The sequence below is a fragment of the Temnothorax americanus genome, unplaced genomic scaffold (assembly GCF_048541705.1).
Source record: "Temnothorax americanus isolate GAGA-0224 unplaced genomic scaffold, ASM4854170v1 Scaffold13, whole genome shotgun sequence".
Taxonomy (NCBI): Eukaryota; Metazoa; Arthropoda; class Insecta; order Hymenoptera; family Formicidae; genus Temnothorax; species Temnothorax americanus.
In genome coordinates, this window is record NW_027509264.1 from 356,059 (window position 1) to 375,299 (window position 19,241).

Here is a 19,241-nt window from a genome sequence, read left to right on the forward strand (position 1 = left end):
AGATTAAAATCCTCTAATGACCTGCGCGATGAATGATTATTAAAAACGCATATCTATTTTAATCCAGTCTCGCTATTATTAGTATTTATTGATGTTAATACAACTTTTTGCGATTACGTGGAATAATAATACGTCTTTCGTTCATGATGAAATATCTAAACATTCATAAAGTAGGCCCGTTTGACATACCGTTCCGAGGTAAATGGGCCAGCCTTTGTTTGGAATTTTTGTTTGCCGTCTTTATTTCGTTGTTATTCCTCGCATCCGCGGTAAAAAATATATATAAGCTCCCGAGTTACTTAGAAATTTTCTTGGAATACGTGACATTAGGGGAGCTTTACGAAAAATACCTTATTTCACACGCTTGATTAATCGCGATTATGCGAGGAATGGAGAAAAAAATACCGAGAAACCTTATAAGACGCGGTCAACGATCGTGATCGATAAAGGCTATAAGAAGGTGGCTTTTACCTGTGACATTAGCCTCGTACGTCTCTCTGCTTCTGATATTCGCGTTTGCAAGAACTCGAATGGCACGATGCACAATATTTACCGCCTGAGCGAGCAGCTTGTATTATAAATATTGGAAAAAGTTAGTGAAGTACTGCAATATTCATACCACGGACGACGAGAGTTTATCAATGTATAAGAGACTACAACATATCGAAGCGTAAACCATTAAACGTGTTACGAAATAAAAATGAGCCGTAAACGCGCGAACAACGACGTTAATGAGTAAGAATCGACAATAAATGTATCTTTATCAAGGATCACATTATCCGCATTGAAAACTCTGATTTTATTCTCACACGGCGTCGAGGCTCTATAATTACACGTCGCATTTGAGTGATTAAATTAAATTGCTGTATAGTCTGTAATTGATAGGTTCGATAGATTCGAAGGTTCGAATGAGGAGAGAATGACAGGCTGCGGTGCACAAATCCCACGAGCTTTAGATTCATATATGCCAGTGATACACGATATGACAGTGATCTAACAATAAATCACACGATCGATCGCACGTCATTAAATTTTACCATTGCAGAAAGCGCTGTCGTATTTAGAGGAGATATTTTAAACCTTGTTCAATTGAAACCCTATTAAATTAAATTCAAGAATAGTTCTGAAAATATATTCAAGACTAGAGAGGTTTGTCCCAAAGCAAACTGTGCGAAACTCAGGCTGCGGTCTTATAATCATCTTATAATCTTACGTGGATTTGATTTTTACGTTTAATTTTACAATTTATTAAAGGCAATGCTACGACAATGCTAAAAAAATTCGTCCCTTCTCCGGTACGGTGCAAAAGGTGGCGAAAGGTCTCGGCGTGGTACTCACCGTGCGCGCGTGCCGGCGATTGTTACTCGATGATGCGGGTGCGTCTTGTGGTGGCCGAAAAGGTGGTCGCCTCCCTTATAAACGCTCAGCTCGCCAATAGTAATCCTGAGCAGCGGAGACGTGTTCATTAAGCACCGTCTTACCTGTCAGCTTTCCTTAATCGCGCGGCTCGCGGCTAATACCGCTTGCATACGGAAGGGCGGTCAACCGTGAACTGCCCCTTATACCCTTATTTTGCACCCTCGCGCTAGCCGATTTCGGTGCCGAGACCCCCGAAAGACTCGCCGTTCTTTATTTCACGGCCAGAAATCACGCGGCGACATCAAGTTAGATGACGTCTGACTTTTTTTTTCATTTTATTAATTTGGACCACATTATAAATCTAAAATCGTGACAAATGTACTATATATATCTCATCTTTTAGCAATAAAATGGCTCTTGAGACTTGGACATTTTAAAAAATATAGAAAAAAATATGACAAAAAGCATCTTAGGATGACAAACTTTTTTTATATAAAGATCTAAGCTTTTGCAAGGCACTTATACTATCATGATTTATTTTGTGATATCTCTATTTGTTTTAAAGTACATTTTGAATAAAGCACATTTCATTATTTCTTTATGCGGCACAGTATATAAAACTTTTTGTGCATTATAATTTTATCTTGTTCTACATTTCTTAAAGTTCACGTATTTAACTGATCTATAAATTCTCTGGTACTTTTCATATACTTAATGATACAATGCTCGTTGACATTTTTCAAATTTTATTAGAGTATCTTTCAGGCTTCCGCGAAAGTGGTCATACCTTCTTCCAAGCATCTGTAACTTGTGGATTTAAAAAATAAGATATTTTTCATGTCATTGGACGCTAAATCGAAAATCTGTCGTCCCCGAAATAGCGCTCGTCGGCGACCGAAAATGGAAATTTTAAGTGGAACACTCGTCTTTTTTTTTTTACAGTCGCTCAGGCTGAGCCGGCGTGACAAGGACACTGTTTTTGATTGGAACAGGATTCTGCGAGCTATAATGGGTCAACGAGCGTCTTCGGTTTTCTTAGGGCGTCGCGTCGCGCCGCAAAGTCGGTCGATCCGGCGAGCGGTCGTCTCGGTCGTCTCGGAGGACGATTAACGCGTTAACCTTCACGTCCAGTTTTCATTCGTCGGTGACCGGATTTTGCAGAGACAATACAAAATCTAATTTAGCTGTTCCTAATATAGATTATATCGAGGGTTTGTTTGCATCTTCGGTACGATGTAGACCACGCTATAATGACGACATCAGTGTAATAATATTATTATTATTATTTAGAAGCGGCCGTGTCTCGACCGGGCCAAAATAACGTGCTATTTGTTTGATCGCCTAGTTCTTCCGTTAATTATACAGTAATCAAATAAAGATTTTTAGAACGATGAAATTAACAAAAGTAGCTCACGATCTAATTTTAGTTGAATAAGTTCTCTGGAAATATTTTTGTAGTTTTTTTCTTTATCTCGGCGATTATCTTGATCCGTAGCAAAAAATTATATCTGAATTATAATCTGAATTAAAACATAATGAACTTGAACTTTAATATTTTTTTATTTCAGAATTTTCAAAAAATATTAATATAGAATGTTTGTCGCCGATAAAATGAACGTATCGAGAAAAAAATCACAGCTAGACACTTCTTCTTAAATTAATATGTATGTACATAAAATATGTATCTTAAGGATGTGATAAAATTCATACACGCGCATTGCAACATATTCACGTAAAACTTAATGATAAAAAGGGGAAACATAATAAATAATTGCAATTCCGCTTAACGCATTTTCACGCGGATGGAAATGCAGGTGCGAAATTGGGTAATTCGCAAGCACCCTATACATTGCAAACTTCGTGTTTTCATTTCCATATTTATCGGGCGTAGCTTTTTTACATTACATGCACACACCAGCGCGTTAATACGTTTGGTCCGTGGGTGAGGGACGTGATAAAAAGTCTTGTAACTTCCACATGCATACTGTATATGATGTTTCAACAGCCTGGCATCCGATGAACATGAAAGCCAGCTTGATTCATTACTTTGCCACTTTGCAACCCGCAACGGCTTGCTTTCGTGCTGCAATCGATAATAAGTTGCAGGTAATGCATGGACTAAATTGACGATCGGACGATGACCTTTCGAATAAACTTTGTTTATATACGCATATCGAGAGAGAAAAAAAGGAAGACGGACAAATATGATTTATATATTCTTACAAAAATATTCGAGTACTACCAAAGGAATCAACAAACATAATCTCGAACATAATCGTTTCGATATACTTAAATTTTTCTGTGTGTATAAAGCTATAAATAGAATGCGACTCTGTAGTGAGATATACCGTAGAAAACTGGGATTTCATAGGATTATTATTTAGGGACGTTAGTATTAAAGACAGTAAAATTATTAAAAATAAAGCGCATATAAATTATAACATATAATTTTAAAAGATGTAACGTTGCTGGAATTATCATTCTATTTAATGGGATAATAGAAGAATTTATATGGAATTGTCGCAACGTTTTGTTTCTCGTGCATCTTCAATTAATCATAGAATGTGAAAGCTCGAAGGTATAGGAGCATGACAAGACTGATGTAGGAGAAGAATACACATGAGGGAAATAAAAAAAATGCACATTTCTTTTAAATATATTTTATAAAACGTCCTATTTTTTTTTATACAGCATATAAAACAATACTCTGTATTTATTTTATATTCACACATTAGCTCTATATGACTGTACCACCATAACCTTTCGTTATATGCATAACTTTACAGTATTCGGCGGATTTTACATTAATACTATGACAACGCACTGTCCTTTGTCCGCTGAATTCCTTGCTTGCCGCTAACAGTCGCGGCGGCACTCTGATTGAACTGATCGGAATTCGCGTGTTTCGAGCCGTGTTTCTGCGTGATATCTAGTTTCGTTACGTCAGCGCTTATAATCCTATCGAAAACCCTGTCCGTAGTAGGTTCCACGATATTAGTCAGTTCGGGGACCGTCGTTTGCTTGGGACGCTGTCCGTCCTTCGCTTCCGTACCGACGCCGCTCATTGCACGGGCAGGCTTTGATGGACCTTTCAAATGTATAATGTGATTATTCAGGGAATCGGTATTGCTCTGCTTACTTCCTATGTGATTGTGAACTGTCGCGTGATTCGCGAAAACGGAATCCGTCTTTCCTAGAAATTGTCCGTTCGACGACTCGGTATTGTAAGGCCTGTCCTTCACGTTACTGTTCCAAAAAGAGTCGTCAAAGATTTCGTTGTCGCGCTGATCCGGCGGTAGACGACTGATACGGGTCCTCACGATCGAGAGATGCCTGTGCACGTAGTCCTGATGTGGCGCCAGAGCGGCAGCACGTTCCAAGCATTGCGCTGCTAAGCCTAATTTACCTCGTTCCACCATCACGACGCATAAATTATGTAATCCTTGAATGTTGGTGGGATCCAGCTGCAGTATTCTACGATAACACTGAAACGATTACGTTGACATTATATATTTAGAATTATTGACGCAAACACGATCTTCTGTTATTGTTTATACGAAGTATATAAACTGCATATATTTCTAAATGCAAATTTTAAAAGAAAATTGTGATAAGTTTCGTGTGACGTCTTACATTTTCCGCAGCGTCTAAATCCTTTATGTTATTGATATAAATGTCTCCCAAAAGGATTAGGCCTTTCACATGATCCGGATGGAATCTGACTAGCTGATTCAGAAACGGTGCCGCTTCAAGTGGACGTTGCTCGTCGGCTAAGAGTAACGCCAGATTGAACAGTGCCGAGCGAAAATCTTCTTTCAGTGCGACGGCATTGCGGAACCAACGCTCCGCGCTACCGCTGTCATGATCGTCCATGGCCAACATTCCCAGATTGAAGTGTACGCGCTCGTTATTAGAATCCTGCAATCAGACAAATGCACGCACACATAAGTCTATGTTAACATAATCATAGTTTTAAGGACATTTGGAAAAAGAGACGCGATTACCTTTCGTAAAAGTTTCAACAGTCTCTCTCTAGCTACTTTACGCAATTCTGCTCGTCCCAATTCTTGGAGTAGTATGGCGGAATTCAATAATGCCTGTTCATGTTCTGGATCAAACTCTAAAGCTTTATCCAAGTATGCCAAAGCCTGGGATGCTTTCCCTTGTTCCAAAAATACGACACCAAGCTGTGGAAATTTCAATAATTTAACTTTTGTAATAAATTTTTCTAAATATCTTTCTAATATTAAACATTGACCGTGTTCTATCAATATTAAATAATAACTCGATACTTACATTATAATAGATATCAGGATTATTACTGTCGTAAAATAGTGCTCGCTCATAAACTTCTTGAGCCTCTTTTGTACGATTAAGTTTAATTAAGACATCGCCACGATTAATATATGCTTGTGTATAATCGGCGCGCATACTGATCGCTTGTCTGTATAATAAATCAGCCTCCTCTAATCTAGTTGCGTTCTTAGCTATCAAGTTAGCCAAATTAACAAACACATTTAAATGATTTGGTGCTATACGTGCTTGGTAAGATTCTCCTGGTTTCGCTTTTGGTAGTAACGACTTTGCCTAGAAAAAAGAAAGTAGAAGTTATCGAAAGAGTTGGACAAATTAGTATAGATATTCACTGATATTATTTACTTTTAAATATGCGTCTTCAGCTTCCTTGAACATTTTCAGATGATTGTAAGTTCTTCCGACATTAATGTGTGCTCCAATATCGTCACCCTGAACTTGTACAGCCATATTGAAAAAATTCAATGCTTCCTTAAAGCGGCCTTGGCTCTCCAAAGCATGACCCACGTTATTAAACAGTTTGGCGTTTCTATCGTTCACTTTTAAGCCAGACATGAATATTGAGTATTCATCTAACCAGTCGTAATTTCTGATGAATGTTTTCGTCGTGTGTGCTGCCAAAAGGGTTACGAGTAAAAATAGTACCAGCTTCTTGCACCTGAAAGATGGTATTTATGCAAGAGAAATATTTTCTACAATTCACACAATCCGTACAAAGTTACGTCCACGCGGACGAGTCGACTTACTTCTTGTCTGCCAAAATACTCCATCCATATCCAATAAGCATGCAAAACCCCATGGAAGGAGCGTACAACACTCTTTCAGCAATTACAAATCCAACCGGGAAGAAAAGGTTCGACGCGGGTAAAAAGGGAAGTATCATCATAGCCAAACTCTGCAGGCATTATTTTGGGAACGTATTAGATATTAGTACTGTTAATTATAGGATCTGTATGTACAAAATTCTCTAAGTAGAACACACGCACATTTTATTCACACAGACATATATGATTATTCAATTACTTATATTCTAATCGACTACACACTGTAATCTAATTGTCCACCGCTCGTCTCTACTGACCATGATAAGAATAACTGACGTCTGTCTGCTACGTGTTACAACAGCTGTCACAAGCAATCCTAGTACGGTTCCGTGTGTAGCTAGGGTCGCGAGATTACGGACATCGGTAAAGCTTTCTACCAATGGTATCGTCCCCATTGTCCAATCACAGCACAAATCACTTGGAAGAAATAGCAGTCTTAGATTCACTGCAGCGAGATAATTATACGTAAGCTGTCTTGTTGGCGTTGTTGCAACCGATGCGGGATTGTCGAATCTAGAAGGTGTATACATGATCATTAGTTACGCTATGTGGACAAAATTATATGTAAATCGTACATATATTACCGTACCTGGTAAATACAGGTAACTTTGAGCCCATTATATGTAACCGTAGGATAAGCAGGCTAAATGTAACAAGTGTGAGGGCGGTCAAACGTTTTGTACCCTCGCCTGACCATGCAGGTGAAATTTTATTACCACCAAAAGCTGACTTCAGTGCTAAGAAAATATCCCTCGCTCTAACCTGAATAAAGTTACAAGCATCAGCGTAATCTTGTCGTGGAGAACACGCCGAACACGCTCCATAATGAATGTAGATCGAATGAATTTTACCTTCTGTACAACAAAAATTTCATACAGCACACAAACCGCGGTTGCCGTAATTCCCTGCTCCTTGCACAACATCGCAGTAAATACAAAAAACATAGATAATATCAAGGATTTCCACCCTGTAGATCTTTTGCTCTTGCAACATTTAGTATATGTGATTAAAGCTGCCAGGTAAAATAAGGAGGACAAAGTTTCTGCCCTACCAACTACGCCTGTGACCTGGGGGATATAAATTACAACTGTATTTACCAATGACAATATTATTTGCGGTAAATAATTCAAATGTTTTTCTTTCTCTTGTTACATACTGCTTCTGTGTGTATAGGATGCACAGCAAAAAATAAAGATGACACGAAACTTGCTGCGTCTGGCAGAAACATCAAACAGGTCCTGTAAGCAATTTTTTTTACGCTATTTCTTTTTCTTGCCCTTTGACGCGAGCCTTATAGAAGTAAGCTTTCAATAATATTGCAAAGTAAAATACAAAAGTTGATGTAAACCAACCTGAAATATAATAGGCATACTCCAACATGTAGAATAACATTTAGCAGGTGGTATCCCATAGGATCTAGTTGGTGAATCAGGTAATTCCACCGGAATGTGAGAACGCAAAGAGGTCTATAAGACTTGTGCGATTGTTCCTATTTAAAAGAAAAGGAGAAGCACGTGATCTCTATTTGGAGTTAATTATTGGCGATTAATTATTGGCAAAAGATAAATATAAAAAGACACATAAAAAGGAACATTCAAATTGTTCAATGTAATTTTAAGCTAGCATTGCCACTGATCGTAATAGCATTATTTTTTTGCATCTTTCGTAATTATAAAATCGATATTCAGAAAAAGTCTATTCTGTTCTATTAATTAGTATAATTTTGAACACTGGCGGATCCTGGGAGGGGAAGGGGTAAAACCTTCCTTCCAAATAAAAGAAATCAGTTTTATTGGATCTGTTTTAAAAGAATCTAAGAAAAAAATGCATTAAAACGTTAAAGCAGGATCAAAAGTTTCACCTCATTGATCCTGAAGTAAAAGCTAAGCGCGATACTAAGAAAAATGTCTAATCAAATAATTTTTCCGAAACCCCTCCTATTATCGACGTCAGGGGATCCGCTAGTGATCTTGAATATATTATTATCGATATTGTAGATAAAGAAAATTATGTATTTGATGTCATTAAGGCATTATTGTATAAGAATGATGGATAATCATCTGTTCGTCTCTCGAGGAATTTACGTGGAATCTGAATCTTCCTTGAAACTATACGACGATTTCAAGAGCACCGGATCGGTGCCATGCTCTTGAAATCGATAGAATTGTCGGCGATGTCAATTGTCGAGGAGTGTGGAGATAAGTAAAAATCTAATATTTGCGAATCGTCAAGAGCAAACACGGGAAGGATCATCGTTCTCTCGTGCGTGTCGGGGCGCGGGGAGGAAAAATCTTCCGAAATTTCCGAGACCGAGCATCGATTTCGATCCCCGCTCCGCGGTCGAACGGTCCCGCGGGCGCGCGAGGGGGAAACGGAAGAAGACAGGACGGGGGATCGGATCGGGATGAAATGGACAGGACGCTCGCGGATCAATACGCAGGGGGCCATCTATAGAGGAGGGGGAAGAGGGAGGCGGGGGGATCTCGGCCGCGCGTCCTCCAGCAACGGGAGTCGGACGATGCCTCCTTTTCTCTCTCTCTCTCTCTCTCTCTCTCTCTCTCTCTCTCTCTCTCTCTCTCTCTCTTTCTCTTTCATTCTTGCTCTCTCGCACCTTGTGCATCGGGGTGCCCCAGAAGTCGTTGTAGAAAACATTCTTGAGGGGCGTGTGGGGCCTGAGATCGCGGTTGTCCTTGATCGCCGAGATGTCGTCGAAGACGAAGCCGCAGCCGAGGCAGTTGAGGTACACGGCGAGCGCGGTTACCGCCACGATCGCCGCGAGTGCTCCCCGCGCAGGCACTCCCATCACAAATAAAACATCGATCGGCCGGTGTCCGCCTTTCCTTTCGTTTCTTTCTCGCGCGATCCGGACCGTGCCGCGGACCCCGCCGGGAATCGGTCAACGGAAGGAAGAACCTTCTCCCTTTCGCTCTCTCTCTCTCTCTCTCTCCTCTTTCCGCTGTCTACCGTCTTCTCCCTCCTTCTATCTATCTATCTATCTCTCTCTCTCTCTCTTCCTCTCTCGCCGATGCTCTCAACCGTAGGAACTCCACGAGGGACGCACGAATGTCATTTCCACGCACGTCGTCCGCGTAGCCGCGTCCGCTTTTAGACACATCACAACTGATTCCGACGCTCCGCGACCAGGCACCAGCGCGAGTGCCGGCGAGCCCAAGAACCGCGTCGCAGCCTCGCCGACATAGCCGTCACCGGTGCGGGGCAACGACCCGGGGCGGCGGGGGACGGGCGCGGGAGGGACGTCGAGAGAGAGAGAGCCTCTCTCTCCCGTGGGGGTTCCTCTCGTCGCGGCCGCAGCACTCGCTGCTCCCGGTCCTCTTCCGGTTCGCTCCAACCCGGCGCGGATCGCGGATGTGACAGGCGAAGGGTGACGCGTGACGCGATCACCGCGGGGGAGAGCAATACGTATGCACGGATTGCACGCACGTATCCGCGCACCGCGATCGAGCTGTCAAACGGCGTACTCGCGCTGCGCACCGTCGGCGTCGCGACGGCAGCGACGCCGGCGTCGGCGTCGGCCGCTGCTGCGCGCGGCCACCGAGAAACTCTGGCCGCTGGCGGTCGACACGAAAGAGAGAAATTAAAAATCGGTGGAGGCAACAGAGCAAGTGTTCTCGTCCTCGGCTGCGATTCCTCGTGTTTCTTTCCTCTCTCTCTCTCTCTCTCTCTCTCTCTCTCTCTCTCTCTCTCTCTCTCTCTCTCTCTCTCTCTCTCTCTCTCTCTCTCTCTCTCTCTCTCTCTCTCTCGCGCGTTGACAGTTGACACACGTGGAGCCAGGAGCCTCGCTGCTCGCTGCGCGTTCTGGGTAACTTTGGTCTTTAAATTCAACGTGGACTCCGGGCAACGTGGAGCTTTTACCTGCGGAGCGTCCGGGACGAGCGGGTGCCGTCGCGACGTGCAGGTGGTGCTGTTGCCCGTTGCCCGTCGCCGACTCGCCGATCGGCGCCATCGGCGGTCAGCGGTCACTTCGCTCGTCCACACTCGTCACTTCTCGAGTTCTCGTGCTCGGTGGCGCGACGCGCGACGCGTCCTCGACAATCTCGACGTTCGCGTTACCTCCGAACGTATTCTCCCTAGTCCCTCCCCGATCCCCGCGCGATAAATGCGCTCCTGTGCGAGGCGAACGTAGAGTAGCCAAGAGTAGCGAGCGAGCCGCGATTCCGCACAGCGCCTCGCCGAGACGAGGGTTCCGTCGCAGCCGGAGTGCCGGAGCAAGGATTCATGACCTTCGACGTCCGTTGCTCCAAATTGGTAAGCAGTAAGCACGCAAACGTCGCAAACGGCCGCGAGTTCGTTCTTGCTCTTCTTTGTTTATTTTTTTTTGGTGCGTTAGAGAGGGGGGAGAGATGCGGCTGGCGACTGGCGATGCGTCTCGCCTGGTGATCGTCCGATTTTCTCGGAGCGCGGGGGTTCCCCCTCGACAGACTCGTATTTTCTGTTTATTGTAACGGCCGAGAATGTACCCCGGTATTATAGTCTTTTCTTTTTTTTTGTTGGCATATTCTGCAGTCGGCCCGCGCATCTTCACAGTAAATACTGTTTAACCTTGTAGACGTTTTAAGATTCTTACGAGCATATGCGTAAACAATGAAGATATCACATATGTGTGAATTGACAACCGTTGGTCCGTCGAATCGTTGTAAGCGTTGACTTGTTGGTGACAGACGATCTGATTGTGAGCGTCCGCTATGCCGCGAAGAAAACAGCAACCGAGGCACCGTCCCATAGGGGAGGATACCCGTATCGCAGTGAACCTGACCGTAAGGAAATTGCTGGACACTCCGGATCAGAAGGAGCTGGAGTTCCCGTCGTCCTACACGGCGGAGGAGCGAGCGTACATCCACGAGCTGGCTAGAGAGCTTGGCCTGAAGTCGAAGAGCCGAGGGTACGATTCAGCAACACACCTTACGTTTCTTCAATCTATTTCTCTCCACGGTAGACTCATCCTAATCTTCTATTTTTACAGGAAAGGTACAAATCGGTTTCTGACGGTGTATAAGAGGGAAGGTTCGACGATTGTCCAAGCTGACACTGTGATAAAGCTGCAGAAATCTTCGAAGCAGAGTATATACAATTTGATGCAAACTTTCCCATTGAATCACAAGGAATGTCAAGACCTGCTTCCTCCGATTGAGAGAGAGCGTCCTCTTAATAATGATGGTACGCAAATTGAAATCATGAGTGTATCGATCAATTTTTCATATCAGATTATTCGTATTTAATTTATAAAATGCATCGCACAATTATTAATCACTATTATTAAGCACTGAATATCTGACCAAACTGGTTTTTGAGAAGGGACGCTTTTAATGTTGCAGTAAATACGAACACTAAGGCGATGGGCAGACTGAACAACAGCATACCGCAAGTACCTCAGTTAAAAACCAATTTCGATGTGCTGCACTTTCGCAAGTCTCTGCCAATTTTTAACGCGAGGGAGGAAATTCTCAGTGCGCTGAGCAATCATCAAGTGGTCATAATCGCGGGTGAGACGGGATGCGGCAAAACCACGCAGGTGCCGCAGTACATCTTGGAACAGTGCCAGCAGAAGCACCAAGCTTGTAGAATTATTTGCACGCAACCTAGACGCTTATCAGCGGTATCTGTGGCCGAGAGGGTAGCGTTCGAGAGGGACGAGAAAATCGGCCAAACTTTCGGGTATCAAATAAGACTGGAAAGCAGAGTAGCTCCTAAAACTCTCCTAACGTACTGTACCAATGGAGTATTGCTTAGGACTTTAATGGGCGGCGACTCCGCCTTGACTACGCTCACGCATATCATCGTCGATGAAGTTCACGAACGGGACAGATTCTGTGACTTCCTTCTAATAGCTTTAAAGGATGCGTTGGTTAAATATCGTTCCTTGAAACTGATACTTATGAGCGCCACGATGGACACTACTATCTTTGCCAAGTATTTCAATAAGTGCGTTGTCATCAACGTTCCCGGTCGATCATACGACGTGGATGTATTCTTCTTAGAGGATGTTTTGAAAATGACCGGTTACATGACGAAGGAAATGCTCGTAAAAAAGAAGGAATTTTTAAAATGGAAAGACAAACAGAAGACCCTGGAGTCTTGGAAGCAATACAAGCCCCAGCATTCGAATAGAAATACCAAGAGCGAGAAGAGTTTACTGCCCGCTCCCATTTTAGCTCAGCAAAGCGATCCTATACCGGAGAAGGTTAAGCTAGAACCCTGGCTAATAGAAGAAATGGACAAAAGTGTTTTCGACGCATGGGTAAATGGTAGAGAGGATAATTTTGCGCAACTTTTACATTTTATACTGTCTGAAAACGTTTCTGTAGATTACCAGCATTCGGAGACTTTTATCACACCGTTGATGGCCGCCGCGGCTAGAGGTTGTATAAACACGACCGAGCAACTTCTAAATCTAGGCGCGAATCTGAACTTGAGATCCGCTAACGACTGGGCAGCGTTAGACTGGGCAAAGAGCAGGAATCATACCGAATGTGCCGAACTAATCGAAGCTTACATGAAAACTTACGATTGCGGGGTACCGAGTAACGCACTGGCGCACATCGGGGAGACATCGCTCTCCGAAGAGGATAAACTACTGCTCGATATATACCATCATACGTTTAACGACGACAATATCGATTACGATCTATTGTTAGAGTTGGTCTTTTACATTCATATAAAAATGCCTCCCGGCTCTATTTTAATATTTTTACCAGGGTACGACGACATAGTTACGATGAAAGAGAAGATAAATGGGGAGGATAAGAAGATGAATCAGGGTTTACGCTACAATTTGTACGTTCTTCACTCCAACATGCAGACTTGCGATCAGAAGAAGGTGTTCAAACCTAGTCCTCAGAGCACGCGAAAGATTATCCTTTCCACGAATATAGCAGAGACTAGCATTACGATTGACGATGTCGTGTACGTTATTGATTCGGGAAAAGTTAAAGAGAAGTCTTTCGATGCTATATCAAGTGTGTGCACATTGACTTCCAACTGGATATCTCAAGCTTGTGCGAAGCAACGGAAAGGTAGAGCGGGTAGATGTAGGAGAGGAATCTGTTACCGTCTGTTCTCTTCGATCCGATACGATAACATGCAGCCTTACCAGACACCCGAAATTCTGCGATTACCGCTACAGGAACTCTGCTTATATACGAAACATTTAACTTCGGGAAACACACCTATAGCTGAGTTTCTGGACAAAGCTCTGGAGCCACCGTCTAACGTAGTGACCAGGAACGCAGTACAATTATTAAAGACAATCGATGCATTAGACCCGTGGGAGGATTTAACCGAATTAGGAAGTCATTTGCTGGATTTGCCAATTGAACCAAGACTCGGGAAGATGTTGTTATACGCCGTCGTCCTAAAATGTCTGGATCCCATTTTAACCATCGTCTGTAGTTTAGCATACAAGTGGGTATATATTGCATAAATGCATAGTAATTATAATAAATTATTATTTACAACTGTTCTTAATTGTGCACGAAACATATTATTACAGGGATCCCTTTATATTACCGTCACAACCGTCGCAAAAGAGAGCCTTGACGGCAGCGCGAAAAAAATTTGCCACCGGAACGTTTTCGGATCATATGGTCGTCCTGAGGGCGTTCCAAGGCTGGCAGAACGCTAGAGCAACTGGCAAGGAACGTGTTTTTTGCGAGAAAAATTTCATCTCCGCTCCCGTGATGGAGATGGTAGTTGGAATGCGTACGCAGCTTCTCGGCCAACTGCGCGCGTCCGGCTTCGTCAGAGCCAGAAGTCCCGGAGATATTCGAGACTTAAATTCGAATTCGGAAAATTGGGCGGTCGTGAAAGCAGCCCTGACCGCGGGCTTGTATCCCAACTTGATTCGAGTTGATCGAGAGCATATGCAGCTACGAACACAGTACGTACAATTACTAGATATTATCAGATAGAAATTTAGATGATTTGTAGTTACTGTATAACATTGCTGCTAATACTCTGTTACAGGAAAGAGGTCAAGGTATTCTTCCATCCCTCGTCGACTTTAAGAGATTATCCGAAGTCTTCGAGGATGACATCTGCGCAAACGCATGCAACCAATGTACAATCCTTACCGTGCGATTGGTTACTGTATGAGGAGATGAGCCGTACAGGACGTTTCTGTCATGTAAAAGTTGTTACACTCGTTAATCCATTAACTATAGCGTTATTTAGCGGACCAGCTAGATTACCGATGGATGTAATCTACGAAGCTGAAGGTAAGGTATTTCACATATGCACACGGCATATTTTCTTTTCACAACGTAATCGTGTACACAAAATGATTGCTATTGTGTTTGCAGCTGTACCGGAAAGCGAATCGGATTCAGAGGTTGACGAATCTCACGAAGGAACCATTTTTAAACTTGACGATTGGGTGGTGTTTAAGCTTGATCCCGAAACGGCTCAACTGTTCTTACATTTGCGGCAGAAGTGGAACGCTTTGTTCCTCAGGCGCATGAAGGCACCGAACAAGGCAATGACGGCCTTAGACGAGAAAGTCATTAACGCTTTGGTGACTGTAATTACGAATGAGGAGCAGGCGTGTGGTCTCCAGCAGCCCGCTGGTATCGGCCAACGTCCACGTCCATTAATCGTCGATTATTATCCCGCAAATGTTAGAAGAGACGATTACCCGGAAGTAAGTCCATAGTACCTGTTTAATGCTATTTATATGCATAATGTAATTTGCCTGAACGAGTATATTAACGTGATCTATGAATTTTTAGAGATATTTCTAAAGCAAGAAGAGGAAATGTGTAGTCTATTGTTGTGTACAATCTGCGGTCTGCGTTATTTGGTCATTAATTTCAATGACCGATCACTGTATCCATAATGCTGTGTAGCTAGAAGACTTTTATTGATAATGAATATTTATAAAAGATATATAGTGTGGTATTTAATGGATATTTATTGAATGTATGTTTCATATAAATATTATACATTCTAATTTGCAGTATTGACAAAGACTGTTATAATAAGTTTTTGAATTATACTATTATAACACTTGTGATCCTCTTTGCAGAGCCTTCGTTAAAGTAGCAATGTTTGTTTACGTTTCACTCTATGATATCTTAACTTTTACTTTTAAGATAGGATATTCTTTTTATCCCTCAGTGTTAAGGCTCCTGGTTCCTGAGCCGAGAACTCTGCGTTGACGGTGGCGACGTACCGTCCCGGCAGAAATCAGAACTCTCTCCAATGGAGAATTCTGTCCTTTGTGACATGTTGACAACCTATTTTGTTGTGCATGCTATTTCTTTATTATTCGCTCTGTGCTTGTGCTCTGACGTTTAACGTATTCACGAAAGTCGTAAAAGTAAGATTTGCACGCGGAAGGAACGTTTTCACCTCCTTTCGATAGTCGTTAAACGGCTGTTTTTCCCGTATGTTTAGTCTTCGTTTTATGGCTGTTTGTTTATTGTCGAGTGAAAAAGGTAGTTTTCGGCCAATTTCGGAAATGTTCTGAAACGATCTATAGTGATGTTTTATTGAAATGTCTTTTTATTTGAAAATGGCACGCACAACAAAATTGGGTGTTTTCCTCGCCTCGATAGTAAGAATCCAATATGGCCGCGGTGACTACCCAGGAGCCTTAAAGTACTGAAGAGTACCGATAAAAGATACGATATCAGTCGTCATCAAGGTCGATATATATATCTTTCCGTGATAGGTCTGTTCCATCAGTAAATTTATCGGATGTAAACCCCTCTATTCCGGAAGTATGTAAATAGGCCTTAAATCCCTGCGTATCTTATAAAAATATGTGATATATTGCATAGGCACTAAACTCTAACTTAAATACCTTTTGTACTATGTTTAATGTATGTGGTATTAAATACTCTCTCAATAGCTAGTATGAATTAAGTAGCCAGCTATGTAGAGAGCGAGAGAGAGAGAGAGAAAGAGAGAGCGCGGAATAATTCGTTATTACTATGCGCTACTTAGCATAGCATTTTCTTGCAGTATTCTACTACAGAAGTTTTGATTATTGTTTAAAGGCTAATTATTAGCAACATCTCTTTTTTGTACATGTATGCATGGCATGTGCAAGCAAATTTGTGTACACTTATTATTGGCGACTACTGAATGCTTGCTTTATGTATATTCAATCAACATCGATTAAAATATGACCTTTTAATATATACATAAATATCGATATATATCGATAAAAGCGCGCATAATTTACAAAATATTTAATTTTTTATTTCATTTTAATTTCGTGATTTTAATACCGTTAGTTTCTAGTGATTACATGACTAAGTAAATACAAATAATAAAGTTGTAGACGGAGCACCACAAGGCGAGCTTTAAGTGAATTGTAATACTGGTCAATGTGATAACGAAACTTATATATACACATATATATATATATATATATAATAAAAACTAGCGGAAAAAAATAAAGGGATGTATCGATGTACTTCTCATTTCATCTGCGGATCTTCGTTACGATTGATTCGACGGTCGGACTTCGATTCCTGCTCTATGCCACAAAACGTACAGGGTGATTATCAATTATATGTTAAAATTTCAGAGAAGAATGTATCTGAAATAAAAAAGAATATTACATGTACGTAAGTAATTTAATTTAGAAAACTTAAATAATTTGTTATCTCGTAATCTCTCTTATTTTGCCTTCTAGATAGATTCACTTCCTGGAGTATCGACACGCAATTAAGAATCATCCTGTATATATGCGACACGTAGAATCATTGCGTCATAAAATAAAACGAATTCCGTCTATTATGCCACTGTAATGTACATTTCCATCGCGATTATTCGAAAAAAAGCTGCGTATCAAGTTGTTTTGAAGTTTCGACAGTCTTCAAACGTCACCAACATTAAATCCCGTAAATAAAATGGAGCATTCGCCGATATATTTACTGGCTTTTTTCCGATACTTGAATCACGGTTGCGTTGAAATCATCATTTGCTTTAGTCATTTTAATTGCAATAATAGAAGGTGTAAAAAAACGTGCGCTGCATATATAAAGAGAAAAAAAAACCGTGTTGAAGGCAGCGTCGCGCACACGCGCGTGGTGACGCACGTGGTGCGCCAGATCGCACTGTCATTCATGCCTGGTACGGCTGGTACTACTCTAATACGTAATAATAAACAAAAAATATATATAAGGATGGAATATTTTGAATAAATATTCTTTTCTACTTTATTATTTTAATAGATTTTAAATATTATATATATGAAAACTGATACTTTTTGTAACTCACAATTAAAGAATTTTTTAGCTTAAAAATGTATCTCACAATTGTTCATGGTTTAGAAATTAGGCAAATCTTCATACAGTCAAATATATTTATTTCGGGGAAGTATACATTCTTTTCTAACGGTATTTAATGTTTATGTGCATTTCTGGATCTCCCAATCCATGATGGCCTCAAAAATCGAAGATTCTAAGGCCGGTATTCATTATATAGTCGGATCTTATTATTGATGAATGTGACGCAGTTGTCGTATCTGCTATCTGCGCTATACTTCGTTGAGTAGTGAATGGTCCACAAATGTAGGCTTCTTGGATATTTCTGCAAAGTTTTGTGTTTCTGGATCAACTGGATCAAATATAGGTGCTACAAACACAAGAAAGTAATGACTGATCAGTTGCTAAAAAAAGCACAACAGAGGAAAAAATTCAACTTTGGTGTATCGTGCTTTTTCAGTCATTTTTGGTTTTTTTTTTTCATAAATTCATAAAAGTCTGTTGCGTTCAAAGAACTTAGACCAGAGCTTGCCTCGCCTTGCTCGGGTCTAATCCATTATTTTTTATAGAATAGATTAGTCCGTCTGTATCTATATATAAAAGTTTACATCGTCTTTAAATTCTTTTTTGATTACATTATAATGAAAATCATACATTAATTGCTTGGATAAGTCCAGTACTGCTTGACCAATATAAATAGGTTTATTGAATAATACTTTAGTTTTGTAGTTATGCACTCCTATACCAGGTGTTCGCAAAATATTGTTCTAGATTTAAAACTCGGCTTATTTATTCCCTTTTGTACTGTTTCATCATCAGTATATGTAATCGAATATTTTGTTGCTTTCTGACTGATTGCATAGATTTACCAAATTACTCACTGTTATAAATAATTGTAGATTATATACTGTACAAGTTATGCGATTCACATTCACAATATGTAATGGTGGATTTACTCAAGCTTCACTAACACTACCGTATAGTGTATACTAGAGATTTAACCGCACTAAGCGAAACGAATTTGGTAATACACAAATAAATATCGGAAAATGAAACCGCTCGTCTCTCGAAAATGAAACATGGCTCGGCTGCTCGTAATGATCACTCACTAACTTCAAAATTGAAGACGTAACCATATTTCAGACCAATGATTGCATAATGGATTGATTTAATGGATTGACTACATAATCAGAGAAAATATATCTAAATTTACCTTAATTCAAACGGACACCACACGGATATCGTCGGACGCAAAGAGCACTGCGAGCAGAGAGAGAGAGAGAGAGAGAGAGAGAGAGAGAGAGAGAGAGATTCGAGAGCGATTGGAATGGAATCAGCTGACTGGCGCGTGTGCTGATTCATGGCTCATGCAATCTCGAGCAACCACGTGATCGCTCGGTGTCGGCGATCAGTTTGGTTATGTCTTCCAAACATCTCGATGAGCCGGATGAGCGTGACGTCCGTCCAAGTGACCAAGTGTACGAGACTCCTCATTTCCTTTTGAAGTGCGTCG

The 19,241-nt window shown here is 41.3% G+C and overlaps 3 protein-coding genes and 1 long non-coding RNA gene across 5 annotated transcripts in view; 2 read left to right on the forward strand and 2 right to left on the reverse strand.

Moving 5' to 3' along the window:
- Hwt (SH2 domain-containing adapter heavyweight) overlaps positions 1 to 19,241 on the forward strand; it is a 209,156-nt gene that overhangs the window by 28,562 nt on the left and 161,353 nt on the right. The gene's annotated exons all lie outside the window — the stretch shown is intronic.
- On the reverse strand, positions 4,004 to 10,122 carry LOC143894004 (protein O-mannosyl-transferase Tmtc3). The gene is made up of 12 exons (XM_077399962.1): positions 9,109 to 10,122; positions 7,850 to 7,986; positions 7,654 to 7,735; positions 7,349 to 7,564; positions 7,087 to 7,259; positions 6,755 to 7,010; positions 6,420 to 6,568; positions 6,019 to 6,331; positions 5,656 to 5,946; positions 5,364 to 5,546; positions 4,993 to 5,277; positions 4,004 to 4,844 (listed from the first exon to the last, which is right to left on the reverse strand). The coding sequence occupies exons 1-12, from the start codon at positions 9,298 to 9,300 to the stop codon at positions 4,170 to 4,172; spliced, it is 2,952 nt and encodes a 983-aa protein (XP_077256088.1). The 5' UTR covers positions 9,301 to 10,122; the 3' UTR covers positions 4,004 to 4,169.
- On the forward strand, positions 10,432 to 17,085 carry LOC143894002 (3'-5' RNA helicase YTHDC2). 2 transcript variants are annotated; one of them, XM_077399960.1, is made up of 8 exons: positions 10,432 to 10,763; positions 11,177 to 11,397; positions 11,479 to 11,672; positions 11,831 to 13,916; positions 14,005 to 14,391; positions 14,478 to 14,728; positions 14,813 to 15,150; positions 15,239 to 17,085. In XM_077399960.1, exons 2-8 carry the CDS (start codon positions 11,201 to 11,203, stop codon positions 15,248 to 15,250), a joined length of 3,465 nt encoding a protein of 1,154 aa, XP_077256086.1. In that variant the 5' UTR covers positions 10,432 to 10,763; positions 11,177 to 11,200; the 3' UTR covers positions 15,251 to 17,085. The 2 variants fall into 2 exon arrangements, with proteins under 2 accessions (XP_077256086.1, XP_077256087.1); XM_077399961.1 differs by lacking the exon at positions 10,432 to 10,763 and having other exon boundaries at positions 11,159 to 11,397.
- LOC143894015 (uncharacterized) lies at positions 17,813 to 19,079 on the reverse strand. Its single transcript, XR_013255979.1, has 2 exons — positions 18,942 to 19,079; positions 17,813 to 18,098 (listed from the first exon to the last, which is right to left on the reverse strand). It is a non-coding gene; the product is annotated as an uncharacterized LOC143894015 (long non-coding RNA).